Here is a 25,109-nt window from a genome sequence, read left to right on the forward strand (position 1 = left end):
CTCTGTGTTAGGAAGAGGATAGATTGTGAAGAGCTGTGTCTGCAGAACAGCCACGATCAGGTTGAGAGCTTGTGAGTTTGAGAGCTTGTGAGTTAAAATCAAGGATCGGTCCTGTAAAGGGCATTTAGTGGTTGGGTTCTGCTACAGACTACCTGATCAGGGGGAGCCCTGTATATGAGGCCTTCTTGCTTCAGCTGCAGGAAGTGTTGCGCTCATGGGCTGTTGTCCCGATGGGAGATTTCAACCACCTGGAAATCTGCTGGGATAGTGGCACAGCGGGTGGCAGACAATCCAGGAGATTCCTGGAGCCTGTCGAGGGCAAGTTCCTGGTGCAGGTATTAGATGGACGGACCCGAGGTGAAGCCTTACTGGACCTTGTGCTCACCAACGCAGAGGAGAGCATGAGAGAGGTTAAGATTGGAAGCAAGCTGGGCTGTAGTGACCATGCCCTGGTGCAGCTTGTGATCTTGGAGAGTGCAGGTCTGGCAAAAAGCAGAGTCTGGACCCTGAGCTTCAGGAGAGCCAACTTATGGGAGCTCAAGGAATTGCTGGATGGGATCCCCTGGGAAACTGTCCTTAAGGGCATAGATACTGAACAGAGCTGGCAGCTTTTTAGGGACACCTTTCTGAGAGCGCGGAGGCTCTCTGTCCCCCGGCAGTAGTTGAGCAGGGGAGACAGGTGAGCAGCATGGGTGAGCAAGGACCTGCAGCTTAAACTGAGGAAAAAGAGGGAAATGTACGGAAAGTGGAAACAAGGTTGTGTAGTCTGGGAGGAATACAGGGCTGTTGTCCAGGTGTGTAGAGAGGATTAGGAAAACTAAGGCACAGATGGAGCTGAACTTGGTGAGGGATATGAAAAATAACAAGAAGGGATTCTACGGGTACATAGGCAAGATGAGACAGGCCAAGGAGAGTGTTCCTCCTCTGATAAAAGGTAATGGAGCGTTGACTTCCTCAGAAATAGAAAAAGCTGAAGTACTCAGTGAGTGCTTTGCCTCAGTCTTCACTGGTGATCAGGCTTCCCATGTCATCAAGGACCCTGAACCTCTAGGTGAGGGTGTGGGGAATGGATTCCATCCCACTGTAACAGTGGAACAAGTCTGAGACCTCCTCATGCAATTGAATGTACACAAGTCCATGGATGGACTGGATATCTCTCTTGGCATTTGGAGAGAGATGGCTCATGTGGTTGCCAACCTGCTCTCCATCATATTTGAAAAATCATGGCTGTCCAGTGAAGTCCCTGGTGACTGGTGCAGCCAGAGGGTTGAGATTAATGGTTCTGTGTCAGGGTGGAGGCTGGTCACAAGTGGTGTCCCTCAGGGATCAGTCTTGGGACCAGTGCTCTTCAGCATCTTCATCAATGACACAGACAATGGCACTGAGTGCACCCTCAGCAAGTTTGCGGATGACACCAAGCTGAGCGGTGCGGTCAATGCATTGGAGGGAAGGGAATCCATCCAGAGGGACCTGGACAGGCTGGAGAAGTGGGCCCATGTTAACCTAATGAGATTTAACAAGGCCAAGTGCAGGGTGCTGCACTCGGGTCAGGGCAATCCCAGGTATTTATACAGACTGGAGGAAGATCTCCTTGTGAGCAGCCCTGCAGAAAAAGACTTGGGGGTCCTGGTGAATGAGAAGCTGGACATGAGCCAGCAGTGTGCACTTGGAACCCAGAAGGCCAGCTGTGTTCTGGGCTACATTAAAAGAGGAGTGGCCAGCAGGGAGAGGGAGGTGATTGTCCCACTCTACTCAACTCTAGTGAGGCCCCATCTGGAGTATTGTGTCTAGGCCTGGAGCCCCCAGTACAAGAAAGATGTGAAACTCTTGGAACGGGTCCAGAAGAGGGCCACTAAGATGATCAGAGGGCTGGAGCACGTCTCATATGAGGAAAGGTTGAGGGAACTGGGCTTGTTTAGCTTGGAGAAGAGAAGGCTCAGGGGACACCTCATTGTGGCCTTCCAGTACTTGAAGGTTGCATATAAACAGGAGGGGGAATAGCTGTTCACGAGGGTAGATAATGATGGGACAAGGGGGAATGGTTTTAAACTGAGACAGGGGAGGTTTAGGTTAGATCCTAGGAGGAAGTTTTTCACCCAGAGGGTGGTGACGCACTGGAACAGGTTGCCCAAGGAGGTTGTGGGTGCCCCTTCCCTGGAGGCATTCAAGGCCAGGCTGGATGTGGCTCTGGGCAGCCTGGTCTGGTGGTGGGCAAACCTGCACATAGCAGAGGGGTTGAAACTAGATGATCTTTGAGGTCCTTTTCAACCCGGGCCATTCTATGATTCTATGAGTAATGAGAAGCAGTAGGACCGGCAAAGGCCATCACTGCCCTGCCTACTTAGGGATTCTGTTCATCTCCTCCTCCTTGACCACCTTCTCATCCTAGGACATAGTTGTGCAGGTAGAGCTCCATGTGAGCCCCAGAGCACAGGACTGGGATCCTGCCAGCCTCCCAGGGCCCTCAGGTCACCACTTTGGCACAATCCTTACTGCCCTTGAAAGGGAGAGGCAGGGGTTCTGGGGGAGATAGATACATCCCGTCCCAGAGCAAGAAGGAGAGGTGGTGCCCGCAGATGCATCTGTCTGTTATTCCAAGGGTCACTGCCCACAAGCAAAAGAACAGGCGTGGCTGTCTCTGTCCCATGGCTGACTCCCACCCTCATTTGTCTCTGCCACTTGTTCTAAAGGGCCCACTCTGTTCCCACACCTAAAACTTAGCTGTAGTATGCAAAGACCTCCAGAAAGCTGGACAGTCCTTGCTGCCTCTAAAAGCCTCGTGTGGCTTGCTTGCTCTCAGGCACCTGGAGGGCCAACCTAGTTGTCTCCTCTCCCCCATAAGGCACCAGCAGAGCTGCCCACCGTGCCCCTGCTGGGAGATGCAAGCAGTGAGCAGGCAATTGTGCTCCTCTGCAGGAAGGATGAGATATCCATGAACACATTTTAAGAGGTATTTGTTTATTTAATTTTTTACTGGGAGAGCTCCTGTTCCTTGGTGGTCCTGGCAGGGATCTGCTGCTCGCTGGGTCCATGTCCCTGACTGGGTGGTGCTGCCCCTGGAAATCAATCAGAAGAGTAAAGTCACATAGGGCTGGGGCTGGGCCTGAGTCAAAGAGCGTGTAGCAGCTCTTTGAACCTCCAAGTTCAAAGAGGACTTTGAACAAAGAGCACATGCACTGGCTCACCATGACCAGCAGGAGCTGGCATCCCCACGTGCCCGGGGCTCCTCCCACTCTGATTCAGTCCCTTGCTGTCTTCATGGGTGTCCGACACCAAGTCTTGATGTTGCCTGTCGCTCCTGTTGAGAAACTCTCAGCCCCGAATACCACAGAGTCCTTCCCTATTGCCTCCTGAGATGGTTGCAGCCTTTCCCCAGGAGTTGTGAGTTATGTCCTTATCCCAAGGCAAGGCTTGGCTGTCCACGGTTGGTCTTCTTCCTTGGGACTCCTCACTTCACTTCTTCCTGATTTTGGAATATAGGGCTTTGCCTGCACCCAGGAGCTTGACCCATGCCCTCTGTAGGCAAAGGAGGATGGGGATGAGACAAACGTAGGAGCAGCTTGGCAGAGATGGTTTCTCTGGCACTGGGCTCCTGTCTGTGGCTGATTCACGTTTGGGCAGCCGCTGTGCTTGTGATGGTGGGGTCCTGGTAGGGGCCTGCTCAAACAGAAGCGTCCTCTGCTCCACTCTAGTGATCAATGCCATGTATTTGTAGACACGGACCCCCTTTGGCTGCCGGGCAGCATCAGCAGTCTGATTCTGGCCTTGCTCCCTTGTGGCCCCTTCCCCAGATAGATGCTTCTCTCCCACTGCCTCATCTCCTCCTGTGCCTGGAGCTGAAGTCCAGGTGCCTTCACTGCCATGTGCCCTGTGCTGTGCGGCTTTGCTGCACTTGGGGCAGAGCCTCCTGGGCCTGACTCCGTTCTGCCTGGGTCCCCTACCATTCTGCATTGCTGTCTGTGCTCCGCACAGTGTGGTAATGGGATGCTGTGCTGCTGGCTCTGAACTTGAGTGCCCCACATTGTCCTGGGACTGCTCCAACCAGGAAGCCAGCAGCTGGTTCTGCTGGTTTTCAATCATTGTGCTGGTCCTGTAGGAGTCTATAAGAGCTTTCAGTGTCTCGTCCAAGCTGGGCATCTCTTCCGAGTTGGTCCCTGCAGGGTTTGGAATTGGTGGCACAGCTACAGGAGTGTCCTTACTCCAAGAGTCTTCTGTTTGTGTACATACATTTCCAGAAGGCATTGTCCTGCCTTGTGACAGCTCCTGGACCCCCATGTTGCCCCCGCTGGGCACGGTGGTGGTCTCATCGTCCTGTCCTGCCTTCTCCTGAGGAGCTCCCTCACTCTGTGACACTGTCTGCTCTTCCTGGAAGGAAAAGGAGGGACCGGGATCACCCCCTTGTGTCACAGAGCCCAGCTCCTTTCTGCAGCTGCCAGGCTGGGTCTTCTTTCTGGCTGAGCTGCTGCTTGCAGCTGTTCCCCTACGTGTCCTTTTCAGCTGGGGTGTCTCCAGATCTTCACGAGGCACCTCTTCTGCCACTATCACAAAATCTGCTGACAGAGAGTGGGCAGGCGTCTGTGTTCCTCGTGTGCATGTTTCCACAGGGGCTGTGGACTCTTGCTGCGGGCCAGGGGGCTGCACTGCCCTCTTCCTGGTGCGAGCGTGCCTGTCCCAGTGCTGGAAGGGTGAGCGGTAGGGCAGCACAGTGTGCCTGTGTGGAGGAGGATGGTAGTCTTGTAGCTCCTGGGTGGTCTCTGAGAGCTTCTTGTAGGAGGCCAGAACCTTCTTGGGTAGCCCGAAGCACCGCTGTATCTGCATTTTTACCATGTGCCGCTCCAGCTGCCTTTTCACGGCCTCATCCAGCTTCAGCGGCTTCCGCACCCTGGACACCACCTCCACATGGGGCTCTGATGGTCGCTGACGCACCTGAGGAGCCGAGCTTTCCTGCACAGTCTCTTGTCCATGTCTTGGCAGGCCCGCTTCCTCCTCTGGTTTCCCTTTGGGGATGACACAGTCCGAGGTCTCCTGGACGTTTTGGGGCTCAAGTGCATCGGAAAGCATGAGGTCCGACTGAGGCATGGCAGCATGACCCAAATCTGCTCCATGCAGATGAGTGCTGAGGCTCAGCTGTGAAATGCAGCTGCCCCCGCGCGGGGGCAGAGGGGCTGTCCAAGAGCAGTCAGGTGCTGTTGCTGCAACGGCAGCAAGGGAGTTGTCGCTCCAGGAGGACAGAGAGGCCCCTGAAGAGCACCCAGCTCCCACTGCCTCAGAGGGAGTGAGGGATTGATAGCTCCTAGAGGACAGGGAGACCTCTGAGGCGCTGCTGGCTTCCACTGCCATGTTGGAAGTGTGGGACATGTTCCTCCTCAGATCAAGAGATGCCCTCGAAGAGCGGCACTTTTCTGCTGCCTCAGTGGAAGTGAGGGAGCTGTCACTCCGAGAGGACAGAGAGATCTCTGGTGATGATCTGGTTCCCACTGCCTTGTCAGAAGTGAGTGGCTCATTGGTGTCCTCTGACACCTCCATGATTGCCCTGTGGTAGAAGGGGATGACAGCATGCTTTGATCAAGGACTCCTGAGCACCTCACGACTGTCCTGCTGCCTTAGAGGAGCTGACAGGCTGTGTTACTGAGGTGGAGAGCAACCCAGTGTGTGCCTGAGGTCCCCCCATGCCTGCTGTGCTCAGAAGCTCAGGACGGGTGGGCAGCACTGTCAGGCTCTGCTGCGCCTGGGTGGTAAATCCATTGCTTCTGCAATGGCATTGCCCCTTGTACTTTAGGTCTGTGGATTTCGCCCTCATTGTTTTCCTTTGTCAGTACCCCCTGCCCCCTGCACTACCCTCTTTCCATCCCCAGCCCAAGCCCATCTCCACTGCCATTCTCTCCTCAGTGGTCTCACATTTCCAAGCATCTGTGTAATTTCTGAAGTCTCCTGTACACCTGACGGAGTGCTGCTTTATGTATATCTTCCCTCTCCGGTATCAGGGAATGGCTGCAGAAGGGCAGAGGGCAGTATTAGCGGGACCTCCCTTGGTAGGAGGTGAGCAGAGGGAGCTGTCATGCTCCAGGGAGTTAACTACTTACTGTGTCCTTGAACACTGTGAAGCATTGTGGAGGTCCGCAGCTGTTGGTAGAAGAGAGAGAGAGAACAGATGGAGAGACTCTCCCTGATTAAGCCATGGACATGTGGGGCTACAGGGTGTCTTTGCAGGGCACCTGTCCTTGCCCATGCTGCTCACCTCTGTGATTCTCTGCGATCTCACGATACGTCCTTGGCCTCCCACCCTATATGGGCACAGAAAGCAGTGAGTGAGAGGGGAGCATCCACCAACCTAGAGCACAGCCAGGCCCAGGCCCTTGCCTGCCCTGGGACTCCTGGCCAAGCCTGGCCAGGTCCTGTTGGGACCCGGCCTCTCCTCCCAGGCAGGGCCCCCAGCCCAGCCTTGGGGATGGCCCTGGCCCCCACCAATCCCCCTCCCTGTGTTGCAGCGCCTGGCTCAGCAGCACCCCGACTCCTACCTTCCACTTCCACAAGGCCATAACGAATACAAATAATGATATGATCAGCATGATCCAGAGGATGTCATCCTCCATGCTGAGGAAGAAACTCATTCTCCAGAAAGCAGACATGCCTGTGACGTGCAGAGAGTCAAGAGGTTACTCTCTCCAGTCAGCTCCAAAGGCAAAGTGGCACCCACCCTCACTCTGCTCCAAAATCGCAGTTGTCCCCTTTGTGATGCAGTTACTATGTCACCAGCTGGGGGCTATGGCAACGTTTGTGATGCAAGGGCAGTGGGGTGTGGCACAGCCCAGCCAGCTCAGCACAGCGGAACCATGGCCATCCCGCCCCAGTGCTGAGACCTGGCACTGTGCAGAGCCATGTGAAGCCTCTGACTCTCACCAGGAAGGACTGAATCTCTGGCCCTGTGCCGTGTTCCCTCTTCTGGGAGCCCACAAACTGCTTGTTGGCCCTGATGAGTCCAGGAAGCCAATGATGGCCTACTGCTGCTGCTTGCTCTTCCCCAGCATTCCCTTTTCCAGTGGGGTCTCTCCCCATCCTCAGGAGGTATCATAGAATCACTAAGGTTGGAAAAGACCCACAGGATCATCCAGTCCAACCATTCGCCCTTCACCAATGGTTCTCGCTAAACCATGTCCCTCAACACAACATCCAAACGCTCTTTAAACACCACCAGGGTCGGTGACACCCGCAGCACACCTCCCTGCGGGTAGGGTCAGGCCGACATATCAGGCCCTCTGTTCCACTCAGGAGGGAGTCACCTACAACTATCACCCTCCTTTCTTTTTTGGAGGAGGCAGTCTTTAAGCATGGAGCTGACCTCCTCACCTTAGTCACACTTGGAGGCAATCTTCCCACCTTATCCTCACTCACCTCCCCCTCCGGTTTCAGGGCATCAAACCTATTGTGTAGAGACACCTGAGGAACCGTGGTAGGTCGGGGTGGGGGTTGCCTGCATTTTCGAACTGGGACCTGCTGCCATCCCTCCTCTCGAATCAGCTCTCTGTGCTTGACTACAGCAAGGGAGAGGGTCCACCACACTTTGGGGGGGTGGGATCTCTACATCTCTCTCTCTCAGAGAGTCACTCCACCAGTCAATCTCCCGCTCGCACTCTCTGATGGTTCTTAATCTCTCTACCTCCTCCTTGAGCTCTACCACCAGGCTGAGCAGCTCATCTACCTGCTCACACCTCACACAGGTGGCATCCTTCCCATCCTCCCTCGGCAGCAGCAGGCTCTGGCACTCCCTGCAGCCAGAGACCTGCACGGCCACATTTCTGGGCAGGCCCTCTGTCTGGGTCGCCACAGTCTTCCTAGTGCAAGCCCGCTGCCTGGTAGAGACCATGTTCAACTGAAGGTCACAGGGACTGTCCGTAGGAGAGCTGGTCTCCTAAGCGAAGACAAAAGGAACAGAAGAAACACACAGGTATCCTACCACAAGACCCACCTCCCACACCTTCAGCTGCAGTATGGGTAGGGGGGCTGTGCTCACACCCTGGCTCCCTTCCTGTTAACAGTGGAAGGTAACACCCTTATCTCACCTAGTGCGTTAAGGGGGGGGAAGCTAGCTTCCACCCTCCCAAAGATGCTTCTAATTGCACAGCAAAAGGTCAAGGTCGAGCTCAACAGATAAGACTGGGCAGTACCAGCTCCACCCCTGCTGGCTCAGCAGCCCGCCCACAAGCTGCCAGCCCCTCGGCACCGGTATAGTGCTTTTGCTAGCTTCAAAAAAGCCCTAAAAAGAGCTTTTTGGTCAGCCTTTTTGCTTTAGGTCCCTTGTCCAGCGCAGTCTTACCTGCCCTGAAGCTGGTCTCCACAGCAATGACGCAGGTAGGTCCATATTTGCTTGATTTATACATTTTTTTTTTTAACCAATGGGAACATTTTCCCCTTTTTCTGAGAAAAGAATGCACAGTGTCTTTTCAGTAAATCTGCACACGTGCATTATGGTTCATAATGACAGGTGGTTTTTCATATCATTTTTAATCATAAATTTTCTGTGAATCACAGAACATTGTCCTTTGAAACATAAAAGGGATCAACATCTGTTGTTGGGCTTTATACTGCTGAAGAAGACTTAATCCATGCAGTTATTGTTACTTAAGCCTGAAAATTGCAGAGAAAGCCTTGATAGACATTCCCGAGCTATTTATATACAGAATCATAGAATCTTAGAATCTTTTGAGTTGGAAGGTACCGTTAGAGGTCATGTAGTCCAACTCCCCTGCAATGAGAAGGGGACACCTACAGCTACATGAGGTTGCTCAGAGCCCTATCCAGTCTGACCTTGAATGTCTCCAAGAACAGGGCTTCTACCACCTGTCTGGGAAACCTGTTCCCCAAAAAAACCAATAAAAACATAGAATCATAGAATCGCTAAGGTTGGAAGAGACCCACAGGATCATCCAGTCCAACCATTCGCCCTTCACCAATGGTTCTCGCTAAACCATATCCCTCAACACAACATCCAAACGCTCTTTGAACACCACCAGGCTCGGTGACTCCACCACCTCTCTGGGCAGCCCATTCCAGTGCCTGACCACCCTTTCAGAGGAGTAGTACTTCCTAATGTCCAGCCTGAATCTTCCCTGACGCAGCTTGAAGCCATTCCCTCTAGTCCTATCACTAGTCACCCGAGAGAAGAGGCTGACCCCCAGCTCACTACAACCTCCCTACAGGCAGCTATAGAGAGCAGTAAGGTCTCCCCTGAGCCTCCTCTTCTCCAGACTGAACAATCCCAGCTCCTTCAGCCGCTCTTCATAAGGCCTGTGCTCCAGACCCCTCACCAGCTTTGTTGCCCTCCTCTGGACACGCTCCAGGGCCTCAATGTCTGTCTTACAGTGAGGGGCCCAAAACTGGACACAGTACTCAAGGTGCGGCCTCACCAGTGCTGAGTACAGGGTGATAATTGCTTCCCTGTTCCTGCTGGCCACACTGTTTCTGATACAAGCCAGGATACCATTGGCCTTCTTGGCCACCTGGGCACACTGCTGGCTCATACTTCCTTATATCTGATCTAATTCTCCCCTGTCTGAGTTTGAAATAGTTTCCCTTTGTGCCATCATAACAGACCCTGCTATAGAGTCTGTCCCCTTTTTTCTTATAGCCACTTGTAGATACTGGAAAGCTGCTATCAGATCTCCCTGGAGTCTTCTCCAGGCTGAAGAGCTTAACTCACCCTGTCCACACAGGTGAATTGTTCCATCCCATGTATTGCTTTGTGGCCCTCCTGTGGACACACTCCAACAGTTCCACATATCTCCTCTACTGAGGTCTCTACATCTGAACACAGTATTCCAGGCCAGGTTTCAGCAGCGCAGACTAGAGGGGCAGGATCACTTCCCTCAACCTGCTGGCCATTCTTCTTTTGATGTAGCCCAGATATGGTTGGCTTTCTGGGCTGCAAGGGCACACTGCTGGTTCATAACCAGCTTGTCATCCACCAGAACCCTCAAGTCCTTTTCAGCAAGGCTGTCCTCCAGCTTGTAGTGATAGCAGGGGTTGCTATCATTTAGGTGCTATATCATGCACTTGGATTTATTGAACCTCATGAGGTTCCCCTGGTCCCACTACTCGAGCCTGTCTAGGTCTTTCTGGATTGCACCCCATCCCTCAGGCATGTCAACCACACCACACAATTTGATGCCATCTGCTGAGGGTGCACTCGATCCTACTGTCAGTGTCACTGATGATGTCAAAGAGCATGGGTCCAAGTACTTGTCCCTGAGGGACGTCACTAGTGACAGATCTCCATCAAGATACCGAGCCATTGGCCACCACTCTCTGGGTATGATCTCACAAACAGTTCTTTGTCCACCGAACAGTCTACCCATTAAATACATATCTTAACAATTTGAAGAGAAGGATGTTATGGGGGATTGCATCAAAGGCCTTACTGAAGTCCAGATAGATGACATCAGAGGCTCTTCCTTTGTCCATTGACACAATTATGTGAACATAAAAAACAGGTTGATCAGGCAGGATCTGCCCTTGTTGAAGCTGTGCTGACTGTCCCATATCACCTTCTTCTCTTCCATGTACCTTAGTGTAGCTTCCAGAAGGGTCGGTTCCATGGTCTTTCCTGGCACAGAAGTGAGACTGACAGGACAGTAGTTCCCAGGGTCATCCTTTGAAACCTTTATGAAAATGTGTGTTACTGTCTTTTTTTCCAGTCACCAAGGACTTTACCTGACTGCAACATTTCAAGTATCACTGAGAGTGGCTTGAGGATGCTGGATGCATCTCATCAGGCCACATAGACTTGTGGATGTTCAGATTCCTCAGGTGCCCACGAACCTGATCTTCACTTACAGTGGGAGGGACATTGCTTCCCCGATCCCCTCCTATCAAACCAAATGTTTGAGAGCTGTGAGATGAGCACTTATCAGAGAAGACCAAGGCAAAAAGTACCTCAGCCTTCCCCTTCTCTGCTGTTACCAGCTTGCCTGTGTCACTCATGAGGGGGGGTACAGCCTCCTGGACTTTCTTTTTCTGGTTGAGGGACCTGCAGAAGCCCTTCTTGTTCTTTCTGACATCCCTAGGCAAGTTTAGTTCAAGCTGGGCTTTGGCTTTCCTGACCTCATCCCTACACAGCCTAGCAGCTTCCTTATACTCTTCCCAGGGTACCTGTCCCTGTTTCCACTTCCAGTGCATTCTCATTCTTCCGTTTGACCAGCCACACCAGTCACTTGCCTTCCTTTCCTGACTTGCTATACTTGGGAATGGAGAGCTTTTGTGCCCCGAGGAAAACTTTCTTCAAGATCTGCCAGTCCTGCTCTGCGCCATTACCCATGAGGACAGTTTCCTGAGGTGTTTTGTTGACTAATTTAACTTTCCTAAAATTTAGCATCCTGATTTTGCCTGTCTCATATCCCTCTGCAGCATGAACTTAACCACAGCATGGTTACTACAGCCCAGGCAGCTTCCGTTCCTGATGTCACTAGTCCATTTGCATTGGTGAGCAGCAGGTCCAGTATTGCATCCCCCCTGGTAGGGCCATCAATTACCTGACTCAGGAAGTTATCCTCAGTGCATTCCAGGAGCCTCCTGGATTGCCTTCAGCTCTCCATGCTACTTTTCCAGCAGATGTCTGGGTGGTTGCAGTACCCCAGCAGGACAAGCCATTGTGATCGGGACGCCTCCTGTAGCTGAAGGAAGAAGGTCTCATTGACAGGCTCTGCCTGATCTGGTGGCCTGTAATAGACACCGATGACAAGGATCCCTTTGCTGCCCCAGTCTCTGTCACCCGTAATTTTTCGACTTGCTTATGACTGTTCTTTAGGGACAGCTATTCACATTCTGTTCCTTTCCCAATGTAGATTACAACTCTCTGTACCCTCTTTCCTTGCCTGTCCCTTCCAAACAGCTTGTAGACATTTATAGCCATACTCTAGTCATAGGAGTCATCCCAAAAGGTTTTGGTGATGACAACTATATTGTGGTTTTCCCGTATTACAGATGCTTCCAGCTCTTCCTCTTTGTTTCCCAGGCTGTGTGCATTGGCATAGAGAAACTTCAGCTGTGCAGATGATCTTGTCACTTTCTTAAAGGATAACTCCTTCATTCCTTTTAGATATTTCCCTTGATTTTCCCCACTGCTTTCTCCTGTTGCCCTAGCAGTCACTGCCTTATCATCATAGAATTTTGTATGTGCTTCAGCGTTGCCAGCAACTCTCAATGCAGTGGTTCCTTCAAGGCCCCTGCCAGAACTCATCATCAGTGAAGATCAGGTTCGCAACTGCGTGAAGAATTTCAGCTTCTGTAAGTCTGTGTGTCCAGATGAGATGCATCCCAGAGTCCTGAGGGAATTAGCTGATGTTGTCACTTAGCCACTCTCAATGATATTTGAAAAGTTGTTGCAGTCAGGTGAAGTCCCTGGTGACTGGAAAAAGACACACCCATTTTTATAAGGGCTTTAAAGGATGATCCTGGGAACAACCAAGCTGTCAGCCTCACTTCTGTGCCAGGAAAGATCGTGGAACAGATCCTTCTGCAAGCTACACTAAAGCACATGGAAGACAGGGAGTTGATACAGGAGAACCAGCGTGGCTTCACCAAGGGCAAATCCTCCTTGACCAACCTAGTGGCCTTCTATGATCTTGTCACTGCATCAGTGGACAAGGGAGGAGCCTTTGATGTCATCTATCTGGACTTCAGTAAGGCCTTTGATGAGGTACCCCACAACAGCCTTCTCTCCAGATTGGAAAGATATGGATTTAAAGAGTGGGCTGTTCAGTGGAGGAAGAGCTGGCTGCAGGATCAAGTCCAGAGAGTGGTGGTGGTTGGCTCCCTGTCTGGATGGGGTTCAGTGATGAGTGGTGTCCCCCAGGGATGAGTTTTCTTTAATGTTCTTCATCTGTGACACTGAGGTCAAGTGCACCCTCAGCAAGTTTGCTGATGACACCGAGCTGTGGGACGTGGTTGACACGCCAGAGGATGGGATGCGAACCAGAGGGACCTAGCCAGGCTTGAGCAGTGGGCCCAGGTGAACCTCATGAGTTTCAACAAATCCAAGTGTAAGGTCTTGCACCTGGGTTGAGGCAACTGCCATTACCAAAACAAGCTGGGGGATGAAAGGATGGAGAGCTGCTCTGCCAAAAAAGACTAGAGGCTACTGGTGGGTGGGAAGCTGGACATGAGCCAGCAGTGAGCCAGCAGTGTGCCTTCACAGCCCAGAAAGCCAACTGTATCCTGAGTCTGCGTTGGAAGAAGTGTGGCCAGCAGCTCAAGGGAGGTGATCCTGCCCCTCTGTTCTGCACTGGTGAGGCCTCACCTGGAGTAATGCATCCAGATGTGGAGTCCTCAGTGCAGGAGAGACATAGACCTTTTAGGAGTGCATCTGGAGAAGGGCCTCAGAAATGATCCAAGGAATAGAACACCTCTCCTGCGAGGGCAGTCTGAAAGAGCTGCGGCTGTTCAGCCTGGAGAAGAGAAGGCTGTGAGGTGACCTGATAGCAGCCTTTAAATATCTAAAAGGGAGCTACAGGAAAGAAGATAACAGACTCTGTATCAGGGTCTGTTGTGATACAACAGGGGGAAATGTTTTCAACTTATACATGGTATATTTAAGTTAGATATAAGGAAAAAGTCTTTTACATTGAGGATGGTGAGGCACTGGAACAGGTTGCTTTGTAATGTGGTTGATGCCCTGTCGCTGAAGACTTTCAAGGCGAGGCTGGATAAGGCCCTGGGCAACCTGATCTACCTGTGGGTGTCTCTGTTCATTGCAGGGGAATTTGTCTAGATGGCTGTAGAGATCCCTTCAAACTCTAAGGATTCTATGATTCTGTAATTCTAATATTTCTTAATATTGTGAGATCTGGTTATTTCAACTCATATATATAAAACAGCTCTGCTGGTTTTGGACTTAGCCTATCCCACTCTTTAACTGCCCTGTAGATATGTGTTGCCCTGCATCCTGATCAATAAGATTAAAGAGTCCTCTTCTTACCTTGCAGAGAAATGTGCAAGAATCTGTGAGGAAAGTTCTGTGTCTTGAACTAAAAATTATTTCTCTCCTGTATGTGGATAAACAATTTCCTGAGCACCTCGCAGAAGTATTTCATACAGAGATTTTTAATTTCTCTAAGACTTTAATGATTTCTTTCAAGATTTCTTTCTTTTAATTGCATGTGGGGAAAAACAAAGGATAAATCTTGCAAAAATTCTTAGTCTTGTAATGGAATCTTTTGTGTAGCTTTCCTCTCAAAAATTTAGATGAGTTAAAATCCGTGGCACTTGTGGGTGGCAGAGTGCTGTTTGATATGTTACAAGTACCATCGCTATGGTGAGAATACATATCTCATTACTAATAAATCTTTTTATATTGAGAAGCTAAGTTGTTTTATTGGTTACTAAAACAGGATTTGTGCATGTTACTAGAGGAACTCACAACAATCATTTGATGCATATCTTCAGTGGCATTGCTGGACACTGATAATTTTCAGAACACAGTATATATTGCCATCTCTGAACATTAGGAGCTCTCTTTTCTCTTTCCTCTCCTCCGCTTGCTCCATCTCATTGGAAGACAGAAGCATATTCCCATTGTTTTTATTATTTTGCATTTTTGTTGCCACTGACCTATTTTCAACAGATGGGGAAAGAACAGCACATCCTCTTCCTGGTTAATGCACTCCTCTCTAAAATGAACACTTTTCATTTAAATCCTATGAGCTTTCCGCAAGAGAGTCCTAAAGTGGAGCTCTCACAATTCATTAAGCCGGCTGAATATCTGGTAGCACAACCCCAGGTAGCAGTCACCGCCTTACGGGTATCTGTGGATGTTCAAGCTATGAATCCCACTTTAACATGAGTGTGAAAGTTTCACAGACTGAGCCCTAAGCCAGCAGACAGGTGATATCTGGTCACAACCCATAATACTTGTTGGTAGTTCTATTATCTATCTCAGCAGCATACAAGAATGCCTGCATCTTCTTTAACATAGCTCACAGATTCACTTTGGTTAAGTTGCTCTTTAGAATATCAGAGTGAGGTTAGGATGACAGTGGTTAACTATATTAAAATCAGAGAGAAACTTGGCCATTCACATCCATTCTTTCACAGTGATGTACATTCTCACAATGGCTGTGCTATTCACCCATTCCTCTTTTGTGCAAAGCAGGTAGCCCACCAAAAAACACCTGAGCATCACTGAGCACTGAGTCATAATCAGACACGTCAGTGAAAAACACTTTTACTACAGGTATGCTTACTGCAGCTTAAGTGAGAAGATATGTTTTCCTTGGTGTTAAGACAGTCTGCTTCAGCACACTTTCAGCAAGCCTCATGCTGCTGAAGGTGCCCTCTGGAATTCTGTCATACCTTAAATCCTATTTCACACGCTGCTCAGTGGCAATCTTTTTGGGGCAGCATAGTGCTGTGTAGCTTTTTTCCTCCTACGGTATCTGTGTTTTGAATCCTTTTTCTTTGGCTCATCCGTACAAAGCCACAGTGTGCACTTTTATAGCTATGCAGATGCTACTTGATCTAATCTCCTCTTCTGCCTTCTGCACCACAGTTTCTGTTCTGACCAACTGTTCTTGTTCAGCGACATGCATCCTGCAGCTCCACAAAGCTGAGCAAAACCTGCAAAACCCAAGTACGTAAGGGCAGGTGTTCATCTCGTGGTGCTTCCAGGGTGGACTTCTGACCCTCTTTTACCATCTGTCTTGAACTTGAGCAGGATTGAATGTGTTGCTCTTAGTTTGCTAAAGCTGTTATCTGAGAATTTGCTGATTTTTTTTTTTTTTTTTATGTTCAAGTGGGGAAAAAAATAAAGGACATATAATGGCCTACTCTGGTTGCAATTCCCTGTGATTTTTATTCTCTTTAGTCTTTGTCCCAACACGAAAGGTCAGTCACTAAATATCAGAACTGCTGAAGCTTTTAATTCTCTCAAGATAAGCAGAAACTTATGCACTTCTGGAGCATATGGTTTTTACCATATCACAAATGGCTCCCAATACTTCAGGTGTCAGAAAGAACTTATTCCACAAACATTTCTGTCAATTTCTCCAATTCTGGAGTTAGGTACCAACTAATGCCAGGACAGGCATTAAACTGACTTCTGTTTTTCAGGATAGATTTTAGGGAAAGTTCTGAGACAGCTCCTATTTATTGGACTGCCTGAAAGCAGCCAAAGAAGCTGTGCAGTAGGATTATCGCCTTCCTTATGTTTTAGCCAGTTCATGCAACCGATGATGAAAGAAATAAAAGCACTGTTTTCTCCTCCTTCCTGCATGCCACATTTTTACTTTTTTTGGCAAGGAAATCCAGCTGAGGTGTCAGAGCTCTGCAGAGAAAGAGAACAGATGTGGGCTTCAAGAGGCGAACTCAACCTGCAAGACCTACCATGTCTTCCTCTCCCATTGACTATAAAGGGAGAGAAGATAATGGCGGAAGAAGCCTCAAGGACCTCAAATTAAATGAAGGGAATCCAAGCCTTAAAGTTCAGGAAGATCTGAAACTTCCTCTGAAAATAATTCTGCTTTAACAACGTATGTTTCATAGCAGACCTAAGGAGAGGAAAACCAGAACTCCTCTATATATGCTGACTCTAGGAAAATATATATACCAATAACTAAATCACCATCCCTGGATGTGTTTAAGAGCCGTTTGGATGTGGTACTCAGAGATATGATTTAGCGAAGGGTTGTTAGAGTTAGGGTACTATGGTTAGGTGCAGTTGGACTTGATGATCTTTGAGGTCCTTTCCAACCTGAGTAATTCTATGATTCTAAATATGTATGTTATACCGATTTTTTTTCAGACATTTTGTAAAAAAGATAAAACGTTTATTAATGTGTAGCAACATCAGCATTGTATTTCTTTTGTTAGCCATAAAAATAATGTTCTCAAACTCTCCAAAGTTAACTAAAAAGTAGATAATGGAGATGAATGTAGAAAAAAAGTTAAGCTAGCCCAATTGCTGTTTACATATCTCTCTCGTTAGGCCCAACAGCAAATTATACTTAGATATGAAGCAGTCTCTGCAAATATGTTCCTGCAAAATTTTACAGTGAATGACTGTTTCTGCACCAGGGCAAGCTAAGAATTCTGTGTTAGGGAACTTCAATTGATTTTAAAGCCTTTCTGAGTTACTACTGGATCCTTTCTAACAATGAAGACTATTTGTTGGAGTAAAGGAGTAAAAACCAGCTATTCCCATCCTTCACTGCCATGCTGAAGACATCATTGTCCACTTACAGCATAGCTAACAGCCATCCAAGGGCTGAGATGGGATAATGGAGGTCTCAGAAGCAATTTAGAACCAATTAGACTAAAAAAGCTACTTTTTTTTTTTTTTTTGCAGTAAAGATAGAGGCTGTAGGAGAGCCTCCTGTGCCTCTGCTAGAAATTTAAGGTCTGTGGCTGAGCAGGTAGAGAGGGCAAAGGACATGATCTTGTTTCCTTGAGTTGGTCCTTAGCTTTGCTGTATAAAAAAAGACAGAAATACTTCCAAAACAACTAAATAACAATAACTTTATTCTTTGTTTAATGGAGTAAAACTTAGGAAATTGGAGGCAAATAAGAAATTAACATCTGTCTTCTTCAGAAGCTTAAATTTCTGAAATCAGGAAAAAGCACTTTGCAGCTCTCTTGCATGGAGAGCTAGGACATTCAAATGACCCAGAGCTTTGAAATAATTCGCTGTACTCTTCAAGTGAACACACCAAAAATACCAGGAGAGAGCTTTGAATTGCTAGGTTATGCTCTATGACTTTTTCACAAGGAAAAACCAAAGTGGGACAGACTAAAATAAAAAAAATGTTCCTTGCCTGCTACGTCCTTGAAAGTTGTGCATATTCCTGCAGTCTCATTTTGAGTCCAGCAATTGTTGGAGGCTTCCTGAGCTCCAACAAAATCAACACTTTCCCTTCTACAGCCTTTGGAAAATCTCCAACGTCTAGCTGTGACCACTGTCAGCTCTTCTTAAGGCAATCTGATTTCTGTATTTCAATCTATTTGCTCCCATAGTCCTTGTCCCATGCTGAAGTTATTTGTTCACCCTGAAGAACAAAGATCCTTCAGTGAGGGCAGTCCTGCAAAAATGGGAAATCTGTTCCTGACTTTTCTCGGGGTCTGCCTCCTCACCTCTTTTCCAGACAGATGTTCAGGTTTGTTCCACCTAATAAAAAAGCACAGGCACCAAAGAGAGATTTCCAGAGACATCAAATCTTATGTAGTATGAATTGTTATCTTAAAGTGCTTTTTCCCTGTAGAGGGAGTGCTTTTTGTCTGTAGAGGGAGATACAGAGTACTGTACATCTAGTCTGAACAGTACTGTACTGTGGCTAACATTTGATGTGATGAACATGCCAAATTACTAAAGAATTCCCTGATGACGTTACAGTATGATTATTAGTTACATGCTGTGCTGCATAGAGTACCTATCCTTTAACCAGACACTTTTAGAGTTGGGATGATACTTACTCTAGATGCGTAAGTTCTCTCAGAGGCTTAAGTACAGACCTGGTGTAATGTAGCTCTTCTTACTGCAGCATGTGGGTGGGATTTGTAAATCTTACACATATCTTCAAGAAATCCTACTTAAGCTGGAATAGTGAGTTGTGAGGAATGTGTTAATTCAAGGACTCATATGCCAAAATAGCAATCTGTGGTAACACTTGTCACTTTTGACCTATGCTACAAGAGTTAGTCCCAAGACCATAGAATCATAGAATGGCTTGGGTTGGAAAGGAACCAAAGGATCATCACGTTCCAACCCCCCTGCCATAGGCAGGCCCACCAGCCTCCAGATCTGGTACTAGACAATGCAGAAATACCATTGAATGAAGGAGCACCACACAGATATCTTTACAGCATTGTCAGAAATTTCAGTACTTCCTTCGGTCTGATTGTACTGCTAGTGGTAGAAACTGCATTTAACTGGAATTATACACACCTCACCAAGTAAATTCATTGCCCTCAGGAATAAAGTGTATTTTAAACACTTTAGAATCTGATATTATCAGAATATTCTCCAGTAGGAACAGATTTTGAGGATTATATAATAACCAGGATTAATCTCAAAAGGTTAAAATCAACAGCAGTTTAGATATATATCTGACAGAAAAAGTATCACTTTCGCCCTAGTATAGTCTTCCACTTGCTAGCTATCCCAAGTCCTACAGGTACTCACGTCTACGCTATTGTCATAAAATGATTAATCCTCATTCTGAATTCTCTTTGTCTCATTCCCTTTCTCATTCCCTTGTGAAGCCAGATGAATTGGGTTTTAAAATATTCCTCAGATTAAATTTTCTGCAAAAAATCATGATGATCAACCTTCCAGGGCCACATTTGTGTCCATTGTACCCAATTGCCAAAGCACTTGCTGGGCAGGCATGGTTTTCTCCCCTGCTGGTCTCAAAGCAGAAAGCTGGCCATACATGCCAAGACAGGTTTCTAGTTCTCCAAATGCTCATTTTTTTCTGAGAAAATTACACTGAATCTTTCACTTTAACATTCTTTTTCATGTTATTTCTTTAATTACTGACAGAGGGAAAGGTTGACTTTCTAGTCTCTTGGCTTGGAAGCATGAGTACTGAGACAAAGGATCAGATGCAAATCTCTGTTCCAGAGATTGATTAATTATCCAAAGCAGAGCAATTTCTATAAAGTTATTGAGAGTAGTGCATCCCTGAGCACCTGTGCTTCCAGCATATTGCTATGGACGTAAAGTATGTTAGTTCATATGCTTTTCAGCTCTTCAGAAGGTCTGATCATAACATGAAGCAGTTTCTTAAGTCCCCCATAAGCTCTCTAACCACAGGCTGTACAGAGATTTCTCCTTTGTGGAGAAAGGATGATTGGTTTGTCTGCCTTTATTTCAACTTTGGGTATCAAACTCCAGAAGAATTTTAAAAGCTGCACTGAACAATTCTGGCAAACTCATTTTGCTGCTTTTCTTGTTTTGCTTAGACACTTCTCTGTAGAGGACAGACACTGAGTGCTGTGTGTAAAGGTTTTCACACAGCAGCAGAACACCCAACAGTTAAGCGTTTCATCATTGGCTTTTTGGTACTGAAGCTCCTTTGTATATAGGTTGCCCCGTAAGTAATATCTCCTATTTATTTCCATGGAAACCACAACAGATACAAAAGGCATAATAACACTATTTGATACAGCACATTCTCAGCTACAAACCACCATTTTTCAGAGTAGTCACCACTATTAGCTGTGCAATTTTTGCCCGCTATGAACAAGAGCCTACACTCATAGAAATCTGCAAGGCCATAGAAATCTGCAACATGGCTTGTCTTTGACATCACCATTGCTGAAATGCACTACCCACTACCTCACTGTGTTCACATCCACTGCTTGGTCTCCAGCAAGCATCTGTTCAGCAAGCACTGATGAATGTCAATAGACACAATTTTTTCCATATGGAGGAATTCAACTCCACGTCTCTGTTTCATCTGCTCTTCCATGTCAGACACCATTTTGTCAGACTGCCTCTCTGCTGCCATCTGTCACATGACAAAAAAAAAATGTAACAGGATATTGGTGGGAAGGTTCAGCCTCATCCACCATACCACCAATATCTGCCTCTGACATCATGGACCAACATAATAAAAATAGGAGGCATTACTTTTGGAGCAGCCCTCATAGCGTTATCTTTAGGCACGACATGAACTTGAGCCCCTTATGCCCTTTTATAAAAGGCAGTAAAGGAAATGCAGTTTGTGAGATTCTGATAAGCAAGGAAAGCAGTGTCTTGAAACCTGAGCCACGCTGAAATGTGCTTCTCCAGGAATAACATTATAAATAGAACTAAGCTTAGAAAAAGAAGAAAAACAGCAAAACAACACAATCACAAGCAGTTCTATAATGTTTATATATGCATTCTCTTAACACAAATAAAACTTATTTTTGAAGATTGTGAAAACATTATTCTCTTGGTCATGTATAACATGGCAATAAGCAGTACCAAATGGTGGTCTCTAATGAGCAAGAAATGTATAGATATTCGCGAGCTGTTCTGGACAGCAGTGCCTTTAAATTTACCTCCTTTAAGAATTCTTCAGCAATAACAACAAACAAAATTGATTTCCAGCAGTCTCTGTGATGAGATTTAACAGATGGGACCACATAACGATTTTAGCTGATGCTACACAAAAGCACTGCTCCCTGTCTCTTCTGAGCACAGAGCCTGCGCTGCCACACAGCTCTGCTGATTTGGCTTCCAGGTGGAAGAAAGGAAATGTTCCCTCCTCGGAAGCAATCCCAGCCTTTAACATTTCAGAACAAAACCCTCATTAGTAAGCAGGCTCTAGAAATGCACTGGGTTATGGTAACTTTCCGAAAGGCATTCCCAACACTTTGAGCATTTCTTTGTTTGCCTGCTCTGAATGAAACAGCAATGCATCTTCCTTTCAGACAGCCCTGGACAGACAGACGATCTACAAGTCTGTGTACCGCCAAAATGGCTTTTCAAAGCATTCAGCTTCTGTGCTGCTATAGCTCAGTGCAGATGTCCCTCTGACCTCACTCAATCAGCACGGCAGCTGATGGGGAACAGCCTGTATTCATATACAGCTGGGAAGAGGAAAAAGGGGTCAGGATCTGGAGCTCCCCCCCGCCATGCTTGTGTGCTCATCCATCCCTGAGCAGAACTATTCTGTCAGTCAGTTTTCCTATAAAAGAGATGACTCAAATCTTTCCAGCTTGTGTCCCTCCCTCCAGCTTCTCTGACTGCAGATTTTTGCATTTTCTGAAAGAAGTACATCAAGAATGATCCTGCATTTGAGCTATAACTTGTTGTTAATGCATTAAGAACCCTAAGCTACACTTTAAGACTTGGGAGGAAATATTTTGAAGTAAAATTGAGGCTTCAAAGTAAGAGTTGAAGTGCTTTCTTCTCCTCCCTTCTTTGATGTGATCCAGGAGTATTTCAAGTGAGAGTGGAGTTGCACTGTACCAAAGTTAACATAAAAAAAGTCAGAATCATAAGGTCTGAAACAAATATGTTGGCACTTAATGTAGCTAGCAGAAAATGTTCAGTGGCTTCAGGTTATACAGCAGAGAGCCTTGTAATGGCTTTATATCATTTGTAATAGAGAAGCCATCAGAGGTTTGTGCCATATGCTTTTAAATGCCAGTCTTCTCTTAGCCTCTATTTCTGTTGCAGTCATTTCTCTAATCACTCAAGTGTCCTTCTGATCATGGCACACTATGTAGTCAAATAGATACAAGTACACACTGCAAATCTGGGGCCAAACCCTGTGCTGCAGGTGGGATGTGTCAGGAAGGATTTAGAAAAAGAGTAGCCAATGGTGTATAAGAGCTTCCATGTTTGGAAGGATTGAGTAGGCTCAGGGTCTTGGAGCCTGAAAAAGAAATGACCTAGGAGAGTATGGCAGAGATGTGCAAACCATGCGTGGTACAGAGACTGTAAATCTGATTTGGCTGTTCACTTCCTCTTTCAATAAGATGGCTGAATAAGGCTATCAGTGGCTTGAATCTTGACAGAAAATCCAGGATGCTGATTCATTCTCCAGACAGGGATGTCTGAGGTTCTTTAATTGATGTCTCTATGTTCTCTTTACAGTTATAGAGCAGGATATGGGCATTTCTGTTATCATTCTTTTTCAGATTGTATTTCCCATCTTTGTTTTCCCTTCTGCATGCTTAATCCCAAAAGGAACTTGGTCTTTGAAACTGCAAGATTATGCAGTTTAGATCAGGCCAATGAGTTAATCAGTGTAAAAAGGACTGCCTCACATTTTCGATTTATTTGGCCTTCTTAGTTCTCAATTTTGCAGTACTTAGAAGACGGCCGTTTTATTTTTGTGGGGAGATAACATCTATTTGTATTTCTTTGCAAATTTCTTTTATATAAAAGGCCAATATTTGAGCAATAAGGTTCATGACACGTTATGTTAAGCTTACACTGTGCTGCATCATTTTGTCCAATGGAGCCACACTGCATTATCCAGGAAACTGGGACTGATGAAGCATTATTACTCACAGATTCTTATATTATTCTTCACAACTCCGCAACCCTGAAACAATTCTAAAAGCAGAAACAAACTGCAAAGGGATCGTGGAATCATAAAAATCTTAAAATGGCTCTATCTGAAATGGAAAAATACTGAGAAAAAATGCATGAGAAGAGGAAATAATACATTTGTGAATGTGAACTTGCCCCTGGATAGCAAGAGCTGTGTTACAGATGTTCTGCTGCTGTGAAGTTCTGGGGTAAAAACAAATCCTATAGACAGAGGTAATATTTTTTATTAGGCCAACTGATACACACAGAAAAACAAAATAAAGCAACAAACAAAACAAAACAAAACAAAACAAAACCCAAACAGATAAAACATATGAAAACAAAAACAGAAAAACAAAAAGCTTTCTGGCCCTTGAGTCCTTCAGATATGAAAGAAGCAGACAGCAGTCAGCTTCCAGTTTTGTGAGGCACTGACTTCCTACAGACTCTGCCTGCCAAAAGCTAAACTCACAGCAGAGCTTCTGGAGTTCAGTGGATGTATACAAATGCTGTAGGGGACAGATGATCACTGTGGCAACCTACAAAAACAGGATAGAGTATGGAGACAAAAGAATGATGGTTTAAGGGAACGGAAGGAGAATTAGATAATAAACATTTCTCGAAGTCCTCCCATCTTAAAATCATCCATTCCATACTCATTCTTGAAGCAGAGGCAAGGTGCACTTTCCTATTAACCTCTCAGCTGTTGTCCTGAAGCACACAGACACTCACACTCTGTTCTTTCAGAAATTATTGTGCTGGGGAGGACACAACATAAACAATATCTTAAAGAAATTACAGAGGAAAAACAAAACAACCAGACAGACAGGGAAATAAGGCAAATTAAATAAAATTAGTGCTCAAGAAGAGCTATACAGCAGCTGGGGTTCTGTTAGAAAGACAGTTATGGCTGAGGATTTACAACCACAAAATTACATGTCTGAAATGTTTTTCAGAAATGAAAATCTCTTGGCCTTTTTTTATGTCCATAAATCTTAATTCTGCCACAGAATTAGCTATTTTACTACCCAGCATAGTGACAATATTCACATTTATAAAGCTAGTCCTTTATTTTGGCATTAAACTTATCAACCAATACAAATTGCATGCTAACATAGAAATATAGGAGCGTTGCTCCAAAAGTAATACCTCCTACTTTATTATGTTGGCCCATGGCATCAGAGGCAGATGGTGAAATGGCAGTAGAGGCTGAGCCTTCCCACCAATATCCCATTACATGTTGTTGTCGTGTGACATATGGCAGCAGGGGGGCACTCTGACAGCATGGAGTCTGACATGGAAGTGTGTGTGAAGCAAAGGTGTGGGGTTGAATTCCTCCATATGGAAACCATGGCACCCACTGATATTCATTGATGCTTGCTGAACATGTATGGTGACCAAACAGGGGATGTGAGCACAGTGAGGCAGTGGGTGGTGCGTTACTGCAGAGACAAAAATGATGTCAAAGACAAGCCACGTTCTGGAGGGCCGTGCACAGCTGTCACACCACAAAATGATCAGCTTATCCATGGGAATCATATAATGGTGGTGACTAAGGTTGAAAAATAGTGTTTTGTAGCTGAGAATTTGTTCTATCAAATAGTGTTATTGTGCTCTTCCTATCTGTTGCAGTTTCCATGGAAATAAATAAAAGGCGTTAGTTTCAGAGCAGCCTACATGTAAAAACTTCTCCAGTCAAATGCCATCAGAAATAAACAAGAACATCATCATTTTAATGCAGATTTTCAGCACAACTGTTTCCCACAGGATTGCCAGGTGGGATGATGCATTATGACACACTGGTAGAAGGGGAAAGCATCACCCCTGATCTAAGGAACACATTTTACACACATATTTTTATTGTAGTTAAGTACTTATACTTTTCAGAGCTTTAAACTGTTCAAATTAACCTCTGAACCCTCTTTGTAGCCATCTTTGTAGCCATCTATCCATGAAATGTTTAAGCTGCTATAGGTCATTTCAACAGTGAAAGGCAGAACTGTAAACAACCAATTTACCATCAGCATTTCCACTCTACCTAATCCTGCTGGTTTTTGGTGCCTTCCACCCACGTGAATGACAAGAATTTAGTCCT

The 25,109-nt window shown here is 46.5% G+C and overlaps 1 protein-coding gene across 1 annotated transcript; it reads right to left on the minus strand.

The window, feature by feature from the left end:
- Positions 1-2,941: 2,941 nt before the first annotated feature.
- LOC121110327 lies at positions 2,942-6,715 on the minus strand. The gene is made up of 6 exons (XM_040698129.1): positions 6,519-6,715; positions 6,239-6,284; positions 6,084-6,123; positions 5,899-5,991; positions 3,186-5,533; positions 2,942-3,056 (listed from the first exon to the last, which is right to left on the minus strand). Exons 1-5 carry the CDS (start codon positions 6,627-6,629, stop codon positions 3,454-3,456), a joined length of 2,370 nt encoding a protein of 789 aa, XP_040554063.1. The 5' UTR covers positions 6,630-6,715; the 3' UTR covers positions 2,942-3,056; positions 3,186-3,453.
- Between the last annotated feature and the right edge of the window lie 18,394 nt (positions 6,716-25,109).

This window comes from Gallus gallus, chromosome 3 (genome assembly GCF_016699485.2).
Source record: "Gallus gallus isolate bGalGal1 chromosome 3, bGalGal1.mat.broiler.GRCg7b, whole genome shotgun sequence".
Taxonomy (NCBI): Eukaryota; Metazoa; Chordata; class Aves; order Galliformes; family Phasianidae; genus Gallus; species Gallus gallus.

Bases quoted from the DNA above. Each gene is read 5' to 3' on its own strand.
- LOC121110327 (XM_040698129.1), bottom strand. From the start codon at position 6,629: ATGTCTGCTTTCTGGAGAATGAGTTTCTTCCTCAGCATGGAGGATGAC. The intron at 5,992-6,083 runs GTAAGTAGTTAA...GCCCTTCTGCAG, and splicing joins TCACAGTGTTCAAGGACACA to CCATTCCCTGATACCGGAGA. The intron at 5,534-5,898 runs GTGAGACCACTG...CTTCTACCACAG, and splicing joins TTACACAGATGCTTGGAAAT to GGCAATCATGGAGGTGTCAG.